Source organism: Sceloporus occidentalis, unplaced genomic scaffold (assembly GCF_023333645.1).
Source record: "Sceloporus occidentalis isolate IW3139 unplaced genomic scaffold, rSceOcc1.0.p SCAF_3, whole genome shotgun sequence".
NCBI classification, from domain to species: Eukaryota; Metazoa; Chordata; class Lepidosauria; order Squamata; family Phrynosomatidae; genus Sceloporus; species Sceloporus occidentalis.
Window position 1 is genome coordinate 113,498,693 of NW_028316983.1, and position 25,622 is coordinate 113,524,314.

At 41.1% G+C, this 25,622-nt stretch overlaps 1 protein-coding gene across 3 annotated transcripts in view; it reads left to right on the top strand.

The window, feature by feature from the left end:
- The first annotated feature begins 607 nt into the window (after window positions 1–607).
- Window positions 608–25,622, top strand: part of IVNS1ABP (influenza virus NS1A binding protein) — a 32,035-nt gene continuing 7,020 nt past the window's right edge. Inside the window, exons 1-14 of one of the 3 annotated variants that reach the window (XM_089515848.1) lie at window positions 608–946; window positions 9,632–9,871; window positions 10,825–10,951; window positions 11,402–11,571; window positions 11,668–11,743; window positions 12,789–12,962; window positions 16,154–16,279; window positions 17,622–17,729; window positions 20,326–20,452; window positions 20,705–20,929; window positions 21,219–21,340; window positions 21,676–21,802; window positions 21,891–22,022; window positions 22,635–22,808. In XM_089515848.1, coding sequence (XP_089371974.1) covers window positions 10,841–10,951; window positions 11,402–11,571; window positions 11,668–11,743; window positions 12,789–12,962; window positions 16,154–16,279; window positions 17,622–17,729; window positions 20,326–20,452; window positions 20,705–20,929; window positions 21,219–21,340; window positions 21,676–21,802; window positions 21,891–22,022; window positions 22,635–22,808 — 1,672 coding nt within the window. In that variant the 5' untranslated portion in view covers window positions 608–946; window positions 9,632–9,871; window positions 10,825–10,840. Of the gene's footprint in view, window positions 947–3,080; window positions 3,103–4,043; window positions 4,188–9,631; window positions 9,872–10,824; window positions 10,952–11,401; window positions 11,572–11,667; window positions 11,744–12,788; window positions 12,963–16,153; window positions 16,280–17,621; window positions 17,730–20,325; window positions 20,453–20,704; window positions 20,930–21,218; window positions 21,341–21,675; window positions 21,803–21,890; window positions 22,023–22,634; window positions 22,809–25,622 lie in introns of those variants that run through there. The other 2 variants (XM_089515851.1, XM_089515849.1) reach the window with 2 other exon arrangements.

Below are 25,622 nucleotides of genomic sequence, written 5' to 3' on the forward strand. Positions count from 1 at the left end.
AAAAGGCACCACACAAAAGGAGGGAATGGCGGTGGGAGAGAAGGGGACTAAGCCCAGTATGTGTTTACGAAGGCCTATCCCTGAAATATTGCTGCGAAAGGGGGGGGGGGGGGGGAACAGACACAAGGGACCAATTTTTCATCCTATAGTTTTATTTAATCTCTTATAAAGGGTTACAGTATGTGTGTATGTGTGTGACAGATAGACACTGAGGTGTTGTGTGTGTGTGTGTGTGTGTCTTTCGCCTCCTTTGAGAACACTGACACGCACACGCTCCTCGCTCTCTCCCCCTCCACCTCCTACTGACCCACTTCTCTGAGGGAGAAGGAAGGTGGGGCGGAGAGGGAGGCGGAAGGACACGAGGAGAAAAAAAAAGTCCCTCGCCATATTATCCGCCGCCCGCGCGCGAGCCGGGACTAATTTCCCTCTTTCGGCGGCGGAACTCTCCCTTCCTTCCTGTCTTAAAATCCACCATTGAGCCGCAGCGCCCGGCGGAGGGTTACTGGGTGTGTGAGCCGTCCGCACGAGGACGTTAGTGGGCGTGGCCTCAGGAGACAGTGCTTCTTCCAACCGTTCGCTTGGAAGCTTGGCTCTGCAGTCGTCGCGCGGCCGGCGTCGGAAGAGGAGGAGGAGGGCGTGTCTCTCGTCGTCGTCGTCGGTGACGTCAGTGCTGCTTCTTTCCCCGCGCCTTTTCCTCCCGCATTCTTTCTTCCCTGTGACCCAGGCAGCGCGCGCAGCCTTTGCCTCTCTCTCTCTCTCGCGCGCGCGCGCCAGGGAAGGGGTCCATTAAGGAAGCGGGAAAGCGTCGCCTCCTCTTTGTCCTTCCTTGAAAGCCTTGCAAGCCGCCTCCTCCTCCTCCTTCTTCTTCTTTCTCCCCTTCCCTTCTCTCCTCTGCAGCCTGGATATTCCCAATATGAGTGCTGTCGTCTGCAGTGAAAGAGACCAGGTGAGAAAAGGGCTGGTTGAGGTGTGTGAATGCAGACACTAGGGCTGGTTTCTATTATATATATATATATATACTGTGTGTGATATATATATATATATATATGGCCAATGGAAGCCCACCTTGGGCGAGTCACACTCTCTCAGCCTCAGAGGGCGGCCACAGCAGACCCCCCACCTTAATAAACAACATATGATATCATATGTTGTTTATTAGGGTGGGGGGTCTGCCATGGCTGCCCTCTGAGGCTGAGAGAGTGTGACTCGCCCAAGGTGGGCTTCCATTGGCCATGTGGGGATTCGAACCCAGGCCTCCATAGGATCGTAGAGTTGGAAGAGAGCCCAAGGGCCATCCAGTCCAGCCCCATTCTGCCATGCAGGAACTCTCAATCAAAGCATCCAGAGTCGTAGTCCAGTGCTCAAACCCCACTTTAATGGGGTTTTTAATTTTGGTCAAAGGTCTGAAACACACAGAATCATGGAGTTGGAAGGGATCCCAAGGGCCATCCAGCCCAACCCCATTCTGCCATGCAGGAACTCTCAGTCACATCATCCCCATTGACAGATGGCCATCCAGCCTCTGTTTAAAGACCTCCAGGAAAGGAGACTCCACCACCCTCCAAGGAAGGAGTGTGTTCCACTGTCAAACAGCCCTTTCTGTCAGGAGGTTCCTCCTAATGTTGAGGAGGAATCTCTTTTCCTGCAGTTTGCATGAGCAGCAGCAGAAAACAAGGGCAGTTAAAGCGGTCTCAAACTGGGTTATTTGTGCAGTGTGGACCAAAGTTTCTTCAGAGGGGGTTTGCCATGGGCATCCTTTGAGGCTGAGAGAGTGTGACTTGCCCGAGGTCACCCAGTGGTCTCTCATGGCTAAGCAGGGGATCAAACCCTTGACCTCTAGTCATTAATTGGTGTGTGAACTCCTACGAGTGTATTTATAGTATTGTAGTTTGGCTGTGGGTTTAGGTGTTTGTCATTGTGTCCAGTGCTCAAACCACTATGTCGCGCTGGCGCATAGAAATGCTTACAAGGAAATAAAACAACCAGGAGTTGTGAACAGATTGAACCTTGCCAAGGTTGGCTCAGAGGGCACCCTCTTAAGGCTGAGAATGTGTGACTTGCCCAAGGTCGCCCATTGCGTTTCCCTGGCTGAGTAGGGCTTTGGACCCTGGTGTCCAGCCATAGTCCAACACTCAAACTACTACGCCACATAAAAGGTCACTTTGCTGAGTGTATCCCAGGCACATCCCACTCAAAGGTGCTTACCTCCAAACTTGGAAGCAAGTGCCTTTGAGTGGGATGTGGTTGGGATCCACTCAGCAAGGTGATCTTCTTGAGCCTCGGGGTGCATCTGCACTGTGGAAATAATGCAGTTTGAATCCACTTCCAAGTGCCGTAGCTCCATCCTAGGGAACCCTAGGATTTGTCATTTTGCAAGGTTTATTGACCTTTGCTTCCCAAGAGTACTGGTCCCTCATAAAACTGCAAATCCCAGGATTGTGTCGGATGGCGCCTTGGCAGTTAAAGTGGGGTCTAGCTGCATTGTTTCCATAGTGTTGACACACCCTTTGCAATATTGGGATGGAGCTGAATGGGAAGCTTTTAAGAATGAGGGGAGGAAAAGAGGGACAAAAGCCTGGTTGTGGTTGTGAGGATGGAAACGAGAAGGAAGGCAGGGAAGGAATGGTGGCAGTAATGCGGTTGAGTGGTAGAAATGCGCAATATAGGAATTGAGAGATAAGGGGGGGTACTTGGAGACGGTCTGTGGGGTTTGGCGTTATGCTGACAGTACAAAACGTAGACTTTATCATGGTAGTGTTTCATCTCTCTTTTGCTGTCCTCTCATCAGAATTTTGCATGCTTGCCTTTGAGATGCAAAGGTTTTTGCTTGCTTGCTTGCCTTTGAGATGCGCAGTGAAGAGGAGAGAACGTGGCTTGCCCTGGATAGCAGAGTGTTGCAGTGGTGGGCGTTACCCAGCTCAGTAGATGGTAATGTTTTTGTTGTTCAACAGTAACAACAAACCACTAAAAACAGCAGCAACAGCTCTGTCCTGTTGCAATTCGAAGATGTAGCTGTGTCAAGTCGGGAAAATCAATAGGCAAAGGGATCTTGCTGCACCTTTGTGACTAACCGAAAGAGAAGAGCTGGAAGCATGAGCTTTGGTAGGCTTGAACCTGCTTCCTCAGATGCAAGCATGTCTGCCTTACTGTCTCGTCTTGTTGTGTCATTGAGACTATAGGACAGGTAACTGTGTGACTTAGTAAAGGTCTCTCTGTGTGACCTGAATAAATTCCTTCTGTTACTAACGGTGGATTTTTAAACCCATTTCCAAGGGGCTTACATTTCAGTGCCTTTGAAGCCTAATGTTACTTTAAATTCTGTAAATGCGAGCTTGCTGGCAACAGGACAGTGATTTCTTCTGCGCAATTGTGAAGTGCCAGGTCTGAAACCAGGGGAACAACTTGAAGCCAAGACCACTAAATTTCCTGTGTGTTCAGTGAATCTGAATTGTACAACAAGACAGTCTTTTCCTGAAAGGAGATCAGGGAGCCCAAATACTTTATAAAACTTGCAGCACAATCCCCTCATAGTACATAATGTTCCCCATTATAGCCCTTTCTGAAAAGGTTGGCTTTATGGGAAACTAGTAAATGTTGTGTGTTGCTTAGGAGGCATCTTTGTTCTGAAGGGAAAAGACAATCAAGGTTGATTTAGAATGAATGCTTTTGGTGTCAGGATTGCCAGGAAGCCAAGAAAATAATTATAGGGTGTGAATTGTTCATTTTAATGAGAGTTCAGCAGGTTTTTCTTTCTCTGCTTCGCCTTTTGTTCTTTCCCCACGTTGCTAAAATCCTGTTGCCAAGCTGTTGGGACTGAAAAGCATCTGTTCCAATATGCTTTTGCTGTAGGTGGAAGGAGGATTGGCTGGAGGAGAAAGCATGGTGTCCAATCCCAAAGTAGTTATGGTGTGTCCGTGTGAGACAGAGGGCAAGGCTGTGTGTATTGGAAAAAACACAGCAGTTGCATAGTCGGTCAGACATCAGGGAAAACATAACTGCTTCTTTTGTACAGCATTTGCATGCATTTATTTTAAGACTTTTTCCCCATTTTAGCTTAAAACTGTTTGAGTTACATATTTTCTCCACTTGATCTTAGGCTGTAAAATATTCTCTGACCTGTTTACTTTGCTGTGAACCCAGTTGCTAGTTCCAACTGGAACAGACCACTTTGAATCAGTTGCTGAATGGTAAGTCCCCATGATTTAAGAGCTCTACTGTGGTTGAGTCTAGCAATTGGATGAAGTCTGTTGTCCTTATAATTTAGGACAGTAAACCTTTTGTAGAGTTACAGTGGAGTTCATCAAGAAAGGTACGATACAATAGATCTCTAAATCTGAGGTGCGTAGTTATGAGGTCAAGTGAGTCTGAATGGCCTTCAGGTGAAGAGATTGGACTGGACAGCCTCCCTAATCTTGCGCTGAAAGAGGTGGAAATGATTGAGAATTTCAAGAGATTGATATATTGGAAGCAATTTAGTTTGAAAGTAATAGGGGAAAATAATAGTATAAATTAGAAAAGGAAGCCGGAGAACCTGACGCTTTTTCTGGGATTTGAAGTGCCTTAAGTAGCAACACTTTGTAGCTTTTTTGTGTGGACTGAAAAAACAAGGAAGGGTAGCTTTTGTTCTTTTTCTGCCTTTTTGAAGACAGCCTTGAAAACGCTGGTTTAAAGAAGCATAATTCACAGAGTGCAAGGCAGCTTAAGATACATTGATGTTCTTCAAAAATGTAAACCCAAGTTGGAATAAACTCTTACTACATAAGCATATTTTAGACCGGGGTATTGATGTTGAACCCTTGAGATGTTGGACTGCAGTGCCACAGCATTATCCAGCATAGCTGTCACAGCATTTGGTTTAAAAAACATGTGGGGAACCACATGATCTCCTCCCCTGCTTTAGACGGTACTGACACAAGGAACAGCCGTGTTCAGTTCTGCTACTGATCAAGGTTCTCACTGATCAAATATTTCATGCTTTACGTTGAAAATAAAGGGGTTAGTATTGCAGATGTAACTCACAAGATTACTAGAGCCAACACACTGCATGGGCTAAACCCAAGCGTGCCCAACATGGTAGATAACAAATATGTTGGTCTACAACTATCATTCCTGGATAGCGTGATCATTACTATGCTGGCTATTTATGGTTGACTTCTAAGCTGTCTGTTGGGGATTGTTAACTGATCATTCAACAAGTATGATGCTTCAGTTTCTAAAGTACAATATAAGTGTAGACCAGTGGTTCACACACTTTGGTCCTCCAGGCATTTTGGACTTCAACTCCCAGGAACTCCAGACAGCAGTCAGGAATTCTGGGACCTAAAGTCCAAAACATCTGGAGGACCAAAGTTTGGGAACCACTGCTGTAGACTGTAGTGTGGTTCCGTTGGTTCTTTAAGTGACCTGTGCTAATACTTTTTAGTGTTTTGAAAAGTTATATTTCTTAATGTTTCTTCTAGATTCTCTTTCACTTGTCATATATACATTTGCTTTGGATCGTTCAAATACCATAAAACGGTGCTTCTTTTGTTGCTGTGGGCCAGCAAGTCTTAACTCAAGATTTATTTATTTAATGTTGCTTATCAAGGAATTTCAAATTTAGAGAGAAGGGAGAAATAACACGGATTGTAAGTGAACACACTCCTATTACAGTATTTCTATATAACATTTTTATTACAATGATTCCATACAAAATAATAATAATAATAATAATAATAATAACACATCTACTCATGTAAGTCTAGAATTTTTAATCAAAATTGACCCAAAAAAACTGAGTTGACTTATCCATGAGTCAATGTAAGTACTGTACTTTAACTATTATTTTAAAAGGAACCATCCCCTGGTGAAAGATTTTATAAGTTTTTTGGCATTGTTTTCCTTTGCTTTATCCTTTAAATCGTTTGCTAAATGCCCCTAAGTTTTACCCCCAAGTTATCCACTGGTCATGTCAAAATCCATAATTTTGGCCCCAAAACCTGCCCTTGACACGAGGTTGACGTATAGTTGAGCAACACCTGAACACCTAGGCGTTTGTCACCAGGGGCAAGAACTAGTTTTTTTCTCATGGACAGCAGTTTTATATTTGGTTTGGGTGATGCCAGCCTAGGCAGGAGAGTTCTCTTTCCCAGCACCAAAGTCCAGTAGTTCTTCCTCACCCAAAGCTTCAAATTTGTATTCCCTGTCCCTCTTGGTTTTGGCAGTGAGGGCAGGGGTGCCACCTTAAATTGCACATGGCCAGGCCTGGGCTGAGAGGGTCTGGTGGCAGAGGTGTCCTCATTGTCCTGAGAGCCAACCAAGGTAGGCTGGAGGCTCGGCAGTGCAGTGGGGTCTTCCTTGGCTGGCAGCAGCAACAATTGGGGAGGGTTTGAGATTGGTTATCTTCTCCTTGGGCCCTCTGGGGCTTCCTTCCCGTTTGAGTAAGCTTGGGGAGGGCTCCATACTCAGCATTGGCACTGCTGTCCTCGATTTGGCCAATGGGCAGAAGCAGTTGAACAGAGCCTAGGGGCTTGGGTGGGAAATCAGCAGTGGTTGGGTGTGGGGAAAGGGACAGTCCTGGCAGGTGGTTGAGAGATGATCAAGGTGGACATTACCAAGGGCAGCTGTTGGGCTCTTTGTAAAAGCTAGAGGAAGGGGTGAAGACGAGGTGGAGAGCAGTCTAGGTGGCACTTCCTTCCCTCTTGGCACAGTTTTCATTGTGGCAAAGTCAAGTTCATCTTTGGTCTGGAGGAAGAGCGCCCTCCCAGCAAGACCAGAGCCACAGTCGCTTCAGGAGCCCTCCCATTCAGATGTATTGGCATGATGCAGGCCAGCCAAGAGTGACCCATCTGGCCATGGCAGCACAACTACCTCCTGTGGCCTAGCTCAGTTCTCCCAAAGCTTCTTCAAGCCTTTGTGGACCCCCTGTGAAGACATTGCTGCTCCCCAAAGGCCTGCAGAATACAGGTCGAGAACCATTGCTATAAAAAGCTGTCAAAAATGAAATACAGTTACCCCTCCATTTTTTCAGGGATCGGTTGCACCCCCTTCCCCCCATGAAAACGGAAATTCACTTATATTCAAGCCCCATTGGCTTGAATGGTGGTATGCCCCATTTTGTTCCTCTCCATTTGCTGCCTGCAAACAGGTTAGGGACTGCGAAAATGGACGAGTGATTGTATATTAATACTCTTAATTAAACTTTAGTTGATGTAGGCTAGGTTAATGCTCGTATCTCAATCTCTTTTATATATGGTACTACTTAAATAATTTGCTACCTTGAGATCAGGTCCATTTAAACTGTAATCTACTAGCAAACTAAAGTGTAATAGAGAGCAGCACCTGGACATTAGCAATTTTGTTCTCTCATTGCCTAGAATCTCAGATCTGATCATTTTGTCTTCTGGAATATCTGTTCCACATTTTAAAAATATAATCAAGATACAGTGGTGCCTCGGGTTACGAAAGTAATTCGTTCCGCGGCCGCTTTCGTAACCCGAAAAGCCTTCGTAAGCCGGATCGCCATAGGCGCTAATGGGGAAAAGCCGCGATTCCGTGCGAAAAAGCCGAAAAAAGCACCAAAAGTTTTTTCGTAACCCGAAAAAACATTCGTAACCCGGAACAATAATTCCCTATGGGATTTTTTCGTATCCTGAAAATTTCGTAACCTGGGTATTTCGTATCCCGAGGTAACACTGTAATTTGGTTGTAATAATGCAATCGTAGCAAAACATCTCCAATATCATGCCCCCAGATAAAGTTGTTGTGGTTGCTGGCCATCCTTTTTGGGAATAGTGGCAATAGCAGTCTAAAATCTGGAAGGTACTAGGTTTAGCAAAGTAACTATGAAAGCTAACTGTAGAAGCAGTATATCTTAAAAGAAACCCTGGTAGAAGTCCACTAAAATGAAAACCAGCGTTTTGATGCTTGATGGAGCCCGATGTAACTCCAAGAAAGCTATTTCAATTTTTGGGTGATAGCATCTTAAAAATGATATCAGTAGAAAGGTTCAAAATGAAAAGAAGTTCCTAGGTAGGTTCGTATAGTGAGAAAGTATTCTGGGTTATCTGGGACCTTTAAAGCAAATTAGCAGCTGGTAAAGAACTGGTACTTTGTAATCCACTATATTGACTCTAGTCAAATGCAGACAAACATACTCAGAAACAATTTGAGATCTGCTCAGTGGAAACAATGTACAGTGCTGTACAAAAGATATTCCCTCTATCTCACACCATAGACCAGAAGGATACCATCTCCTAGTAATGCCAAAGGTAGCTGGGAGATTCAGTAGAAACAGGTCTGCTCTCCTCATTGCCATAGGAGGCCTGGTGGCACAGTGGTTAAATGCCTGTACTGCAGCCACTCAATCACAAACCATAAGGTTGCGAGTTCGATACCAGCAAAAGGACTCAGGCTCGACTCAGGCTTGCATCCTTCCAAGGTCACTAAAATGAGTACCCAGATTGTTGGGGACAATTAGCTTACACTTTATAAACTGCTTAGGGAGTGATTAAGTGCACTGATAAGCGGTATAGAAATGTACTTGCTATTGCTGTTGCCATCACCAGTATCAGCCATTCACTAGGTAGTTCTAGTTGCAAACAAGACTGGAAACAAGAATAGAAAGAATTGTACTTGATCCACTTTGCAGAGAAGCTTTCCCTTTCATGAACATTCTGTATACCATTCCCCATCATTTTGGCACGTTGTAAACAGGCCTTTAATACGCCCCTGTCACGTGCTAGGGGTTGGCCAAGGACCTAGTGTCCATACCGGCCACACCCCTAGCATGTGATGGGGGTGTAAAGATGGCAGCGCCCTATACACATGGGCGCCGCCATCTTTACGTGCTGGACGCCTTGCGTCTGCACGTGTCGCCCCAGAAATGACGCCACAAATGCGCCCCTTGTGCTTTGCAGCGCCTCTTCCGGGGCCTGAGAAGGAGCGCAATTTCCGCGCTCCTTCTCGGCAGCGTCCAGGAGCCGCGCCGTTTAAAGGCTGCGGCTCCCAGACAGTACAAGAGGCGGCGGCAGCAGACCGCCACAATCCGGTGGTCTGTAATGCGCCTTTGTTTCTCTGTACTTCTGTCAATTGCAACCTTTTTGCTATGTTACATAGATGCAGTTTACATGTATTAGCATTTACTTATATAAAGGACATTTAAATTCCCATCTTATGCTTGTTGTGTTACTTGCATGATGTAAAGTGAATTAGTGCTTTGTAAAACGTGTTCGTGACCATGTGTATGGGATAATAAGATGGAAAAGAAAACTACTGTTTCTTTTCAGACTTAGTATAAGTAAATTCCCAGGACCCAGGGGTGGGATGTTCTGTAGTGTTTCAAAAAGTACCCCATCCAAATGTTATAATTTGATTTTATATTTACTTACCGTGTCAGAACTATTTCACGTTATTAAAATTTCAGTGTAGAAGATTATAAAAGAGAGAGAGGGAGAGGCAGAAAGAGATGTCAGTTTTTCCATTAATGCTGTTTGCTTGATAAGAATATTCTCAGAATTGTGGAAAATACTAGCCTCAGCTTGCGTTCTTTTTCTGTTGTTTTAAAGTTTGCAGTTAGGATGGAAGGAAGTTCTAAATAGTTTCTAAATATGCACAAATCTGAATTCATTCATTTAATATTTTTCAATTACAGAGTATGATGCATGACTATCACAGAAGAAATTCATGTCTATAGCTTTTAAGGACTTGATTACATCATTTTGAAGCCTGGTAGTTTTGGAGTCACCAGTTGAGAAGACACAGCTGGCTGCTTTTTTTCAAGCTGCTGTTCAGCTAAGAAGGAATAGAAATTGACGTGCTCTATATTATCACACAGCAGGACTTCCGAATATTTAAGATCTCTTGGTTAAAAATTGCAGCACAAGCTTATTTGGTAAGGTTTTAAGTTTATCAGTCTGTTGTATCAGAGGACAGTTGCCCATCTCTTTCTCTTCCTCCCTAATAAGTTCCTTTCATTATTGTCTTCCTTATATTCTATCCTTTAAAAGAAGGAAGGATCCAGACTCGCTCTCCACTGTGGAAAGAGCATAGTACTAAAATGGCTTACTCATTCTCAAAAGAGTATCCACAACGAGAATAGCAAACAGAAAGTGAGGATGCCATTCACACCTTGTACGATACAGGCACAAAATTAAGCACAAAGAATTGGTTAAAGCTCTTGTTTTTAAATGGAAAGCTGAATGCATGTAGTCGTCATAACATATCACTGTGATAGTTACTTGCAGAGTTCTATGCCACAGTACTTAAGGTTCACCAATTTATTTAAAATAGTTCTTACTCTGCTGAAATGAATGCCTGACTTACACTGGGTCATACTCAGTCCATGTACAACACCTGCTTATATAGAGGCTGGTATAGGAATCAAGCAGCATGCTCCTGTTTGGACACATTAAGCCTGAAGTTCTCACTTTAAACACAGAGTTCATGGTAAATGAATATAATATTTATAATGTAAGACATTTGGTGTAATCTCTGCATAACCATTTGGGAAAAACCTTGCAGTGTAATCATGGATAATTTTTTATGTCATGTATCTGTCTTGTACTAACTGAAGACAGTATACTATGTTTTTATTTTCTCATAAAAACAATGTTTAGTTCTTTAGCTGTTGAACTTCAGATATCCTGTTGGGTACACTGAAGACAAAAAACATACTTATCTTGCAATCCTGTGTTTGTTTATTCAGAAATAAAGTGTGTTTGTTTTCACTGGAGCTTATTCACAGCAGCGTTCTTAGAACTGTAGCCTGACAAAGTCTGTGCTTGAGGAAAGAAGCAGTGCTCTAGATAATATTTAATATCTCAATTTCTTTCCCCTCACTTTCAGCCACAGAAACAGCAAAATGATCCCTAATGGCTATTTGATGTTTGAAGATGAAAACTTTATTGAGTCATCTGTTGCCAAGCTAAATGCTTTGCGCAAAAGTGGCCAATTTTGTGATGTTAGACTCCAGGTAATTTTACAGAATGGCAACTGGGTATTGCATTTTTGTGTCTGAGAAACTGAGATTCTAAAATAAACAGATATAATTGTGTAAAAAGCAGATATTTGGACTGATAATTTAACCTTAAAGTGAGATAATATGACATTCTTGAAGTAAACCTCCATATTTCTACACATATATTTAGTGATGTCAGTAAAGTATTAGGAGGTATTCTTTTTTTAATTTAAAAAAATGTATATGGGTATGATTCAAAATTTATATGGTATGATGTAAGTTAAGTACTATTATGTACCACTGAAATCCTGGTCATTGAAATTTAACAAGTTCCTCCTGGTCATGGTCAAATCAGTACTTAAAGTGATTACTTTTTAAACCAACCTGTAGTTCATTTATAGCTTTGTAATACAGATTTATGTATATTCAGCTCAAACAGGAATGCCTGGTTTTATTTTAATAAAGGTATGTGGACATGAGATGCTGGCACACAGAGCGGTACTAGCTTGCTGCAGTCCTTACCTGTTCGAAATCTTCAACAGTGATAGTGATTCTCATGGAGTTTCCCATGTAAAGTTTGATGATCTTAATCCAGAAGCTGTTGAGGTCTTGTTAAATTATGCCTACACTGCTCAGTAAGTGGTTTAGTAATTCTGTTCACATGTAGTAGACAGTTTATCTTAGTGATTTCTCTAGCAAAAATCCTAATTGTAACTATGTTACTTTAATAGATTGAAGGCTGATAAAGATTTGGTCAAAGATGTATATTCAGCAGCAAAGAAGTTGAAGATGGAGAGAGTCAAACAGGTATAATCTTTGAATACTATGAAGTGTGGTAGTTACCCTTATTTGTATAGTTTGAGGAATGGCTGTATTTAGTGTGAAAGAGCTCCTGAAGAGTCTGAATAGACATGTTGATCAGTATTTGGGTGTGGGTGATATGTTATCTTACATTTGAGTACTAAAAGTCCTTTCCATTTAAAGCTTTCCATGGACATATTACAATCAGCAGTCATCCCAATCCAGCATCAGTTTGTTTCAGCGGTTATTGGCCTACTTGAATAAAACTTAGAATTCTGGGGCCTACTGTATATACCCCTGTATAAGTCTAGAAATGTGAGTCAAAAAATTGGCTCAAAAATCCTGAATCGACTTATCCATGAGTCAATGTAAGAATTGTACTTTAACTTCAATAAAAAATTAACCATCCCCTGGTGACATCTGTCTTGGACGCGCTGAACCCCCTTTACTTTCTCATCCATCCAGCCTTTAGTTTGAGTACAAATAGTTATTCTGCTGAATTTTGTAAGTTCTTTGGCACTTTTTTCCTTTGCTTCATCATTTAGATCCTTTATTACATGCCTCTACATTTTACCCTTGACTTATCCATAGGTCATAACAAAAATAATATTTTGGCCCCAAAACTTGCCATAGACTTATACATGAGGTCAACTTATAGTCGAGTATATATGGTATTCCACACAATTTTAACAGTTAAAACCATGCAATGACTTGGAGAAATGTAATGAGTTTGAATGGGGTAACCATAAATATAATGCAGTTCTTCTAATTGCAGGAGATACTACTTATTCTGTGAACTAACTTTAGCAGCAAAACCTGAAGTGAATCATAGTAATTGGTTTTTTGTTAATCTTTGCACTCAATTATTGCAGAATACTAAACCTAGATCTGAGTGCTAATCTCAGATATAGTAGACCAATGGAAATTAGGTAAATTTCATGGGCCTGGTCTAGTTGGGACTAAGGTTCTTTTTAAGCCAAAGTATTTTAAGTGTACTGAGATATTAGCAAAATAACATGATTTTTTGCCTTTTTTGTTATTACTTAAAAAGGTTTGTGGAGATTATTTACTCTCTAAAATGAGCGTTGAAAGCTGCATCTCCTATCGGAACTTTGCAAACAACATGGGTGATTCACGTTTATTGAACCAGATTGATGGTTACCTTCAGGAGCATTTGTTAGAGATTTCTGACCAGGAGGAATTTCTCAAACTGCCACGTTTAAAGGTAAGGCATTCTCCCTGCTATTTTAAAGTTTGCACTGGAAATGGAAATTGTAAACACATTGTAAATCTCCCAGGAAAAACTAAACTTCCACAGATAGATAAAAAAATTGACTCTACCAATCCACTATTTAGATCAAATGTATTTTAAGAAAGCCACTTAAATAAATAACTGGTGGAAGTTAACTCTGACATCATTTGCAAATGAAGAAACTGCTTTTATTTAGACTGGTTGGTGTTATGTTTCTTCAAGTCATTTCTGACTTATGGCAACCCTAAGGCCAACCTATCATGGAGTTTTCTTGGCAAAATTTGTTCAGAGGAGGTTTGCCATTGCCTTCCCCTGAGGCTGAGAGCATGTGACTTGCTCAGGGTCACCAGTAAAGCAATATAGCTGCACAGACACCAATGGAGTCAGTATACCACCTGTAAAGTACTAAAAACCTAGTTTGAGTGAGCAAAGTGGAGCTCTCCAGATGTAGCTGTACTTGGCTGTTCTGGCTAGGGCTGCTGGGAGTTGCAGCTGGAGTGCTACACTTAGGCCATTTCTGACCTACGTGAATAATGGGTTGGGTCTAACACACTGGGTTTATTTTAAACAAAAATTATCATGATACGCATCAGATATAGCTGCAGAATAATCATAAACTGTGCTAACAACAGATCTCTTACATCTTGGATTCACAGCATAACTACCATTATATGAGGTCTGCAGATTTTACAACTTCAGAAGTAGGATTGACTATAGAGATGGCTCCCTTACCCATCCCTGAGTGTCAGCACTGGCAGAAGTCAGGGAATCTCCATGTGTCAGGCAAAAACTGCTTATGCCTTTGAAGTCAGCCTAGGTTGAATCCAGATCTGCTAGAAAGAGATGGCTTTGGGATATTGATGGGTCGATTAGTTTCCAAATGAGGAAAACATTACAATAAGCTATGTCTCTTATTTGAAATAATTGACTCCTTTCCATGTTTATGTGCATTGTAAATTGGTCAGAGAATGTTATGTATGGGGCAACATACAAATGCCATTATATAAAAAGAATTTAGAAATCTACGTGGAGACCATTTAATTAAATTAGTACCAGTTCTGAACTTATAATGATTTCAGGGTTTGATTTGTTTGGGAATACACTCTTTTTGTAGTGAAAAAAGAAGAACCAGTGGTGTCCATGTGAAGTGTCACAACTCTTTGAAAACCAGAAGTGCTGCCGCTCACATGTTTTGGTTGTGGGCAAAGAATTGTGGGGGGATTTCTGGTTTGTCACAGCCCGTTCTCTGGCTAATGTTACACTAGTGAAAGAAATATTCATTGTTACAGCTCATCTGGAAACCTAGAAATATGATGGTACTTTATCAACTAGAGATTAGGCTTCTGGGGAGGCCTCATATATGCCAAAACCATAAGCATTTGGGCCAGAATCCTGTTGATGAAGTGCACACATGGCTTTTTGTAACTGTTGAACTAGGAACTATCCAGTGCTTTCCTGTGGAGCACCCCTCACCCTGTAAACCTGCTGGAAAGGGCAGATGCACATTCCCTCAGCCAGTTAGTGGGGCAAGATGCCAAATGTCCAGGCTGTGTCAGGAAGAAAAGGGTAGCTGTCTCTTTCCCGGATCTCCAATGTATTTGGAATGCTGTTTGCTTTTAGCTGGGGAAGACCAACTGAATGTCTCCTGGATGTCCAGCACCCTCTGCTGGTCACTCAATGGCTGAAGGAGCACGTGTCTTCCTTTTCAAGCAGGCTTGTGTGCCTGCGGACCCCATGGCCAGGTAGAATTGCATGACCAGAACATAGTGCCCAGTGCAATAATAGAATTGTGGACATTGTGTGTTTTGGAACTGGAACACAGAATTTTATGTCGTACGCCATAGGTTTGAATAGCTCTTACTGTTTTAATAGGTATCTTTCACCAGATGGCACAAATTGTTCATCAGTTAGAACATTTTTGTATATTACATAGTGTTAAGGAGACTCTCCTGGGCCAAAAAAAAAGACCTCCAAAATTGCATTAGCAAGTTTCCCACAAAATACATATGGTTATGATTAAAGGTGTGTTGGGCTATAGTGTAGTTCTGATGGGGGGGGCTGTAGATATGAGACCTTCAAGCAGGACACTATAAACCTTCTTTGCATGTTACATTTTTGCAGGTGTCACAGTCATTTGCATGGGGGGGTAGACGTGACCTAAAGTAAAAGCATCACCCCCCACTGATGTCCGCCAAATTAAGGCAGATAGGCTATGAAACACATCGTGAAAATTTACACCTCTGTATGAATTAGGACTGCCTGGAACACAGGGTCTTGTAGAAGACTGAGTGTTTAACTCTTGTCTGTTGATAAAGAAAATTAAATTACACAATATTGCTTGCAATGTTAAATAACCTGCCTTTTATATTTCCAGAAGATTTATTTGATGTGTTACTTAGAACATATTAGTGATGTTGTAATATTTTCAAGTTAGTTTTATTCAAGCAATTTCCAGGGTCTCTGGATTGCAGTAGATCTGTGTACATTCACACACTTTGCTTACCAGAATGAGGGGTGGACTCAAAACTATCCTGAAGTGTAGCATTTTATTTTTCCATATAACTGTGAGAATTGGAGACTGTTCACATGGGGAAATGATACACAGTCAACCCTCTGGTTTCATGAGGGATCTGTTCCAGACACCGCAAAAATGGAGACTCGCCTATATTCAAGCCATGTAGGCTTGAATGGGGTGCATGCCAGCAATCATGTGCAGGGCATGTGCTGTGGGGGGGGCACCCCATTGAAAATAATGGAGGCCGCCCCTCTGAATATTCAAGACCGCGGACCTCAAGTCCGTGAGAAAGGAAGGGCAACTGTATTCTGGAACATTACTAGTGTGCAAAATAAATTTGGGATGGGCCATCATAAATTGTAGAGTTTATCAAAGCCCTCTCAGTTGTATCCCAGATTGTAGCTGTTTTACTTAAACCCATAGAACTTAATGCTAGATTCTTGTCTCTGTTGGCGTAGGGTCATATAGACTTCTTTTTTGTGATTACCAGAGTATAAGGAAACCTTACTACTTCCTATTCTTCTTGTTCTAGTTTTTGTATCAGTGCTATTGGTGCTTGACTGAAGAATAGTACTCAGTGTAGTTTTTATAATTATATGTTCTGAAGTCTGCGCATAGTGACCACTATACTATCTCTTTTCCATCCTAGCTGGAAGTCATGCTTGAAGAAAATGTTAGCTTGCCCAGCAATGGCAAACTATACACAAAGGTAATCAACTGGGTTCAGCGCAGCATCTGGGAGAATGGAGAAAGTCTTGAAGAACTGATGGAAGAGGTTAGTTTGAAGAAAATGAGATTTGGTGATCTGTAAACACTACATTTTTCTGAAATTAAGGATGATCCCTTTTCCTTTTTTCTTTAAAAAAAACTGTGAAGAACTCAAATTTTACTGTAGGTATCCCTAAGCTGAGAAACTAGGGGGGTTCAAGGTGAGCTGCATAAACTGTTCATTCTGGTCTTCTCTTTCTTTTCTATTTCTTTTTACTCTTTAAAACTTCAATATAGCACATAATTTCACTTTTAAAATGGGAGGTGGTTTTAAAATTCACTTTATATTCTTATTGTGTTCCTTTACAGGGTTTTGCTTAAAGAAAAACATAATAGGTAAAATGTTCTAATGGTTGTTCCTCCCCATTGATTTATCTCCCCATAGGTTTATTAACAAAACTAGGATACTCAACGCTGAAGAACCATAGAAGAAACCTCAAGTGTAAGAAGCAGCAGTCCTGCCCCAGTTCTCCTAAGAAAATCCGCTGTGGGCAGAGAACGATGATGATGTTTAATGGTGTTTACTTCTTTACAGGATATCTTAAATTTTGAAAAGTTTTGTATAATTAAATACCCTTGCTCATAAATACATCTTCTATAGTTAGTGTAATCTATAGTCTGAAATTTCAACATCTTGACAATTGCAGTATAGATAATACATTTGGAATTGTTTCAAACAGTTTACCTACTTTACTGTCATGGGTAGGGCTGATCATGAACAGTTAATTTGCTATTTTATTTATTTATTTATTTATTTGCCCTTCTATCTTGTTCAGGATCTTCAGTGAACTGGTCAAGTTCCCCATGCAGATAATTATGCATTTGATATGACACCCAGTAATGAGCAATAATCTTTCCAGAGTTCAAAAGTAGTTTGAATTTTTTATGCCTTAATAGAACTCTTTTTTTACATTCCACTTGTGCCTGATTTGTGTACTTGACTTAAATATTTTAACTGGACGTAGAAAACAATGTATTTTGTAATAAGTTTGTTTATAGGAAGCAACAAACATTCTTGGTTGAAATTGTTAATCCAAACAAGTGAATCCTGCAAGATAATGTATTTCATTATATGTTACACATCTTAAAGTTGCAGCACAGGGAACAAGAAGTCCAGGAAGCTGAAGATTTTTTTCTTTTTCTTTTTTTGAGCTGTGAAAGTTAATATCTTCCATCCAGTAACTGAAGATCTGTCATCATGAGAGCAACTACTTCTTTTTTTTAATTTTGCCATTCTGCTAGACGGAGAGAAGATAACTTGAACTATATGGAACCCTTGGTGTACAATGTACCAATAGTTGAATAGCAGTGGAGATTGTAGCCACATGGCTGTTCTGTTGTTTTTGCAGGTTCAAACACTGTACTACTCAGCTGATCACAAGCTCCTTGATGGAAATCTGCTAGATGGACAGGCTGAGGTGTATGGCAGTGATGATGACCACATTCAGTTTGTGCAGGTACAAAGTGCACATGGTCTGAGGTAACCTCAGGTATAAATTGGCTAGAGTAGCAGTAGCATAGCACAACTGTAATGTTGTGTTATGTGGTGAAAGGAAAAAAACAATTACAGAAGATGGGGAAAGAGCTATTTTAGATAGCTTGTGTGGTCTTCGTTAATCTAGTTTTTTCTAGCTGTGTCTCAATAAAACAAGTGTGTGTACTGTGCATGAGTGTATTGAGCACAGCACAGGATTAGTTCTTGCAGTTAAATAAGCTTGTTGAATGTTGGCTGTGTGCATGTGTGTGCGTGTGTGCATAGATGCATGCACTAAAAGAAGACTGGGGATTCATCAAGTCAGAGAGTAGTAGACCTCCTTTCCCGAGAGCTTATGGGGGAAAAATTGGGCAAATAGTTTCTGGATCCCTAGTTTAAGGATATACTATAGAATTTTCTATTTTTAGGTTGTGACTAGGAGTAGAGTTATAAACTAACTGTGGAGAGTTCTCTTTGGAAACTGGTGTGAGATAATGTATCATTATAAGCTTATGTAAAGTATTGGCTGAATTAGGCAGAACCAGTTTATTTTTACAAAAATAATTATTTATCACAAATTGTGCATGCCAGCAAACAGTTGAAAAGTTGAAATACCATATTGCAGTGTATTGCTGGCTTTATAAGTTTTACTCATTTTTTGGTTTTCGCAATGCCACTTGTTGCCATGTTTTGACTTAACCGAACTAGAAATTCAACTGAGGCCAAGATGAATTCAGTTCATTTTGGAGGTGGTGGTATGTAATTTTACAGGATGGATGGTATCAGGATCTAATTAACTACCATTTAACAGCACATTCCTATCCCATTGAACTCCCTGTAGTTTACTTGTAGGGCTGCAGTCTGATGGGAAAAGAAGGAAGAAAAAAAAATATTTTATTGATTTAGTGAAAATCCCTCACAGATACATCCAGTATTTGGAAGATACAGATTAAATTCATCTGTACACATGCTAATGAAACTAAGGTGAAAATTAACATTTCAGAGATGAAAAAGATTTCTCACATTTTATTTATGGGATTTATATTAAGTGCTGAAGAAGCTACCTATATATAGTTAGAGTGGATAAAGCTGAAGATTGCGATTTTTATAGTTCATTTTAAATATAAGATACCAGCACCTACATCAAATAACAATGGAGATGGCTCATATCGCCCACCATTCCTTTTCCCCATCCTAGTCCAGTCAGTAATGTGGTGGGATCACAGTGTGAGTGATGGGGCTATATGTTGTTTCCAGAGCCTATCCAGCACCCATCAAACTCCAGAAAAGATCCCTGGATTGAGAAAATACATCATTAAAAACCACTGGGGTCCACAGTTTCCAATGTAAATGCAATTTTGCCCAATCTGGATTTGTTTTGTGCCAGAAAAAAAGCATTTCTTTTTGAGTATCTGCAGTATCCCCTATCTGGAAATCTGAAATACTGCAGAATTGCCCACATGAGTGGTTGAGATAGTGACACCTTGTTACACAAACCTTGTTTCATGCACAAAATGATTCAAAATATTGTGCACAAAATAACCTTCAGGGTATGTGTATAAGGTGTATATGAAACATAAATTAATTTTGTGCTTATACTTTGCGTCCCATCCCCAGAATGTCTCATACATATGTTAATATTTCCAAATCCAAAACATTAATGGCCCCAAACATTTTGAATAAAGTGTACTGAACTGGTATATGACATAGACTAAGGTAGACATGGTACAAAATCTGTATTGATAAAGATTTGAATTTTATTTGTTTATATAATATATATTTGAAACCAGACCTTACCAAAATTTGAGTAATGTATATAGCACCTTAAAACAGCTGCTAACTAAAAAAGGTGCAATAAAAACAACTGCATTAAGAAAACTGGCTAGTATTTATGAATAAGGAGGTGATTGCCTGAAAGGAAAACTTTATCGTAGACTGAAAATTAAGTAGCACAGATGCATGCCTTGTCTCATTTGGGAAGGAATTAGAAGATGGAAATCTATCCATTAACTGCTCTGTCTTTGTGGTCTTCAAGTAGACTACCAAGAGTCTTACAGGCAGGGCATCAGTTTCTAGAATAAAAAAAAAGTTGCACGTGTTATAACCAAAATATCAAGTATTAGTTATACAGTTTGTTAGCTGATAGTATACAATACCTGGAATTCATACAACAATTCTTCAAAGATTTGGTGTTTAGATGTAATCAGCCAAGGCTGTGTGCACATTTGAAACTAATGTAAGGATGCCCCAGTCTTTGTACTTGGTACAGATGTGTTTTGAAAGAATGTGATGATTTGGATTTTTCTCCTTAAAAGCTTACCTTATATGAGGCTAAGTCACTCATTTAATTGAGAAGTGATGGGCAGCGTGTCATGGCTTAAGAGGAAATGCTTGTTTTTTGTGAATAGTGCTGTGTTTAATATTTTATCTTGCTATTAAAATGCTGATTAATGAGTTGCTTGGTTAGATATTCTTATAATTGAGGCTGCACAACCATAAAAGGAAAAATAGTTCTGAAACAAAGGCAGATCAGAGTGTGCCACTGGCTAGGTTTCTGTAGCTGCCTTTTGATTTTGCAGAAAAAGCCACTCCGTGAGAATGATCTCAAGCAGTTAAGTAGCAGTTCTTCTGGAAGTCTTTCTCCAAATGCAGCAGTGCTGACTCCTAAACACGAGTGGAAAATTGTTGCTTCAGAGAAGACCTCAAGTAAGCTGAATTTTGTTTCTGAAGTTACTCCTAGTACCCCCATGTTAAATATGGAAATATTAGGAAGACAGGAACAGCAATGTGTTGTTCATAAGTATAACAGCCTTCTCAACTGCCTCCCAGAGATAGGAGGGGAAGGTTTTCTGGAATGCCAGTCTCTCTCCAACCCATCTAACAGGTGGAGAGTAAAGCTTTTACTATGAAAAAAATATGTTCACATTTTGGAATTGAATCCACTATCTTCTTCCACAGATAACACCTATCTGTGTCTTGCTGTTCTGGATGGCGTTTTTTGTGTGATTTTCCTTCATGGGCGTAACAGTCCCCAAAGTTCTCCAATTAGTACTCCACGATTGATGAAAAGTTTGAGTTTTGAGATTCAGCCAGATGACCTCATAGAGAAGGCCATGTCACCTATGCAATATGCTCGGTCTGGATTGGGAACAGCAGAACTTAACAGCAAACTAATCGCTGCAGGTAACAGTGCCACCATTGTTCTTAAACACAGGGCTCACAGGATAGTCTAACTCTGGCCTTCCAGGTGTTTTAGATTTCAGCTCCCAGAAGCCTCTGCCATCTTGGCCAGTAGTCTGGGATTCTGGCAGCTGAAGTCTAAAAGACCTGGAAGGCCAGCTTGTTCGGTTCCAGAATCACTTAGCTAGACTATCCCAGCACTTGCTCTGTAGATCGGTTAATTAAAGAAAATGGGTTTCTACTGCGAGATTCTGTATCAAAATATCTCTTGTGTACTTTCTATTACTACCAGGTGGCTACAACAGAGAAGAATGTTTGCGCACTGTGGAATGCTATGATCCTCGAAAAGATTGCTGGACTTTTATTGCACCAATGAGAACACCAAGAGCTCGGTTCCAGATGGCAGTTCTGATGGTATGTTTGAGTAGTAAGAGAGTCATGCATCCATCCTGCAGTATTAAAATTCTTAGTTACATGTCAAATCCTGTTGGTAGCAATTACAGTATTTTAGATTAGTTGGGACAGAGTGTGATTGTAATAGCAAAAAAACACTTCTGTAGGAAAGAATGCCACACTTTACCTTAATCTTGCCATAGGGGACACAGGTTCATAGCCGCTGTATGCCTTTCTTTTTTGAAAGATTTTGTGGATGTGATTAAAAACCATTCACTGCTGAAAGTCCTTAGTATTTTACCAACATGGATAATTAATAGAATAATTATTTTAATATTGCCATTTTTCTAACATAGGGGCAGCTTTATGTTGTTGGTGGGTCAAATGGCCACTCAGATGACTTGAGCTGTGGGGAAATGTATGATCCAGAGATAGATGATTGGACTCCTGTCCCAGAACTGAGGACTAACCGTTGCAATGCAGGTAAAAGTTTATAATAACATATGAAGACTACTACTTTTTACATCCTCAAGCAGTATGTTAAATTTGCTTTTTTAAAATACATTAACAGGAGTATGTGCTCTGAATGGAAAGCTATACATCGTTGGTGGCTCAGATCCTTATGGCCAGAAAGGATTAAAAAACTGTGATGTCTTTGATCCTGTAACAAAATCTTGGACAAACTGTGCTTCACTTAATATTCGTAAGTCTATATTGTATTGATCAAGTTTGGGTGGTCTCAGGAATTACGAAACACAAGATTTACAGCAGCTGGAACTGCCTGCAGCAGCAGAGTAATCTCAAGAGGCCATGCTATAGCAGGGTGGGCACCCTAATACCCTATCAATATTTTGGGACTAGAATTCACATAGGTTCCAGCTGGCGTGGCCAGATTGTTGCAGTTGTGAGAGTTGTTGCCCCAAACCTTGGAAGACACTAGATTGCTTACTCCTTGCCAGTGTGCCTTGGCAAGCAGTTGGGGTTTGATACTGTCTATCTTGAAATTAAATATACTGAGAATTAATTTCTAGGCTTCTTGAGATAAATTTCATCCATTGAAGCTGGGTGGCGAGTATACCACATGTCCTAGTTTTATAGTTTGCATAAATAAGAGTGACAAAATGAGATATCTTGGGTTCCTTTGAACTAGTTATCTGTATTGAAAGTATTAACATCAACCAGATAGTATTGAGTACTACATCATTAAAAGCTTTTGCCAGTCATAAAAATTTGAAATTCATGCTGTCAGGGCTGCATGATAGTACTGCCTCTTTTGCCCATCCACTTTAAGCTCCTTTTGTTTTTTAATTTATAGGTAGACATCAATCTGCTGTCTGTGAGCTTGATGGTTATTTATATATTATTGGAGGAGCTGAGTCTTGGAACTGCCTTAATAGTGTGGAGCGTTACAATCCAGAAAATAATACTTGGACACTAATTGCACCTATGAATGTGGCTAGGCGTGGAGCTGGTGTGGCTGTACTTGATGGTAAGTTTATGGGTGCTGAAAATTGAGTTTGGGGAAAAATTATAATAATAGAAATAAATTTTAAGGAATTAAACCACCGAAGGGAAGATGTCAGAAATGTCTGTTTTATGCTGTGTTTCAGAACAATCATAATTTGATTGCCCACCATGCACTTGATAGCATGGCATGAATTTGCAAAATTTGACCATATTTTATGGTTTCCTATGGCTGACAAATTGTTGGATCCAATCTTTAGTGATTCCTCCCTGATCCATTCTTTTTCATGTTGTTATGTAGTTGTGTTTTATTTAAGAATAGTTGAAGTGTACCTAGCATTCCTTGGAGACATATCTATTACTCCCAGAGGGCGTCTTTGGGCCTCGTTATGTTCTGAAAAAGGTAAAGGTTTCCCCTTAGACATGATTGTCTACTTGCATCTGACTTTAGGGGACAGTACGCATCTCCATTACTAAGTCAGGGAGCCAGCGTTGTCAAAGACAAGTTTGTGATCACTAGTCCACATGACTGCACGGAATGCTGTTACTGTACCACCGAAGTGGTACCTATTTATCTACTTACACTTTTACATGCTTTTGAACTGCTGGATTTCAAGAAGCTGGGACTAGAGATGGGAGCTCACTCTGTCATATGGCTCTTCGGCCTCAAACTGCTGATATGCCGATCGTCAGAATCAGTGTCTTAACCACTAAGCAGCCACATTCTGCTACCTCCTTTTAAATGTTAGCAATACAAGCCTCTTCTTAAAAATCTTAGCAGCAATGCCTTAGCACTCTCCTGTTTTCCCAACTTTTTTCTTATTGAGAATCTTAGCAGCAGAGAAGATTGGAAGTTCTTTCATAATTTAGCCAAATTTTATATCTGAATGAATGAATTAATTATGGCATACAGCCAGCATAAAGTAATAAAATGTTTAGAAAAATTATCTTACATCCAGTTAGATACATTTATATTCCAGCATATCATATAAACATTATTTCTTCTTCGTGGTCTCTGCGAATCACACAAATGGGTTATTCTGTGCCTGCACAGTTAGCTTCAGAACCTTCTTGGAGATATTAAAGGCGTTTTGGCGGTAGCCCCTTCCACTCTCCAACTGTCTTTTTCAGTCGGTTTCCCGCCTAAACCCTCAGTTCCTTTTGTCCGCCGCACTAGCAGCCTCTAGGAACTCTTCAGAGATTCATTTTCCTGTCAGACTTTAAAAACTTTATTTGACAGGATCAATCTGCGTTTTGGTGGTAATTTTTTAACATCGTTGTTCATACTTTAAAACAAATGCTATGATTTTCTAGATAATCATATACTTAAATGTGAATTTGAATTCTGAGGTAAAGTTGTTTAACAACAACTTGCCCTGTGATTTCTCAGAGAATCGCTTACTTAATTGGGAATTTAAATTCTGAAATAATGCTGTTTTAGGACAGCCTGTACTGCGATTTCTTAAAGAATCACGTACTTAAATACAAATTTAAATTCTGAGGTAAGTTGCTTTAACAACAACTTGCCCTATGATTTCTTAGAGAATTGCTTACTTAAATGTGAATTTAAACTCTGAACTAAAGCTGTTTTAACAACTAATGCTGTTTTAACAACAGCCTGTACTGCAGTTTCTTAGAGAATCACATATTTAAATGTGAATTTAAATTCTGAGGTGAAGTTGTTTAACCACAGCCTTCACATTGGCAAGTCCTTTTCCCTTCTGAGGGAATTGGTGTGCTTGGCAGAACTTTTCGCGCCTTTTTTCTTGAGGAAAAGTTTTCAAACAATGCCTGCCTTACTGGCGCACTTGGCAAAGCCCCATTATTCCTCTTATCTCTGAGAGGAACTTATAGAATGGCCACCGGCCTTCCTTCCTCAGCATGGCTAGAGATGCTCTTTTGTTGTGGACAAACTGTCTCAGGGCCATTCACATGGCTTTGTCTCCTCATTCTCCTGAAGAGAAGTTGTTACTGGCTGCCTCGACTTCGTCCTTGCTGGTCCCTAGCTCCCCAGGATCAAACAAACTGGAGTTCATCATCATCACAACGTGGATCCTCATCGCTCCCTGACTCTCTGGGGTCATACCGACTGAATGTCAGCCCAACGTGGATCCTCATCGCTCCCTGACTCTCTGGGGTCATACCGACTGAATGGCAGCCCAACGTGGATCCTCATCGCTCCCTGACTCTCTGGGGTCATACCGACTGAATGGCAGCCCAACGTGGACCCTCATCGCTCCCTGACTCTCTGGGGTCATACCGACTGAATGGCAGCCCAACGTGGACCCTCATCGCTCCCTGACTCTACGGGGTCATACCGACCGGATGGCTGCCCAACCTCGATCTGCGTCGGTCCCTGACTCTCTGGGGTCATACCGACCGGATGGCTGCCCAACCTCGATCTGCGTCGGTCCCTGACTCTTCGGGGTCATACCGACTGGATGGCTGCCCAACATGGATCCTCATCGGTCCCTGACTCTCTGGGGTCATACCGACTGGATGGCTGCCCAACCTCGATCTGCGTCGGTCCCTGACTCTCCGGGGTCATACCGACTGGATGGCTGCCCAACATGGATCCTCATCCGTCCCTGACTCTCTGGAGTCATACCGACTGGATGGCTGCCCAACATGGATCCTCATCCGTCCCTGACTCTCTGGAGTCATACCGACTGGATGGCTGCCCAACATGGATCCTCATCGGTCCCTGACTCCCTGGGATCATACCGATTGGCTTGCAGCCTGACATCGACCCTCATGGGTCCCTGGCTCTCTGGTGCCAAACCAATTGGACGGCTGCCCAACTTCGATATGCATTGGTCTCTGACTCCCTGGAGTCAGA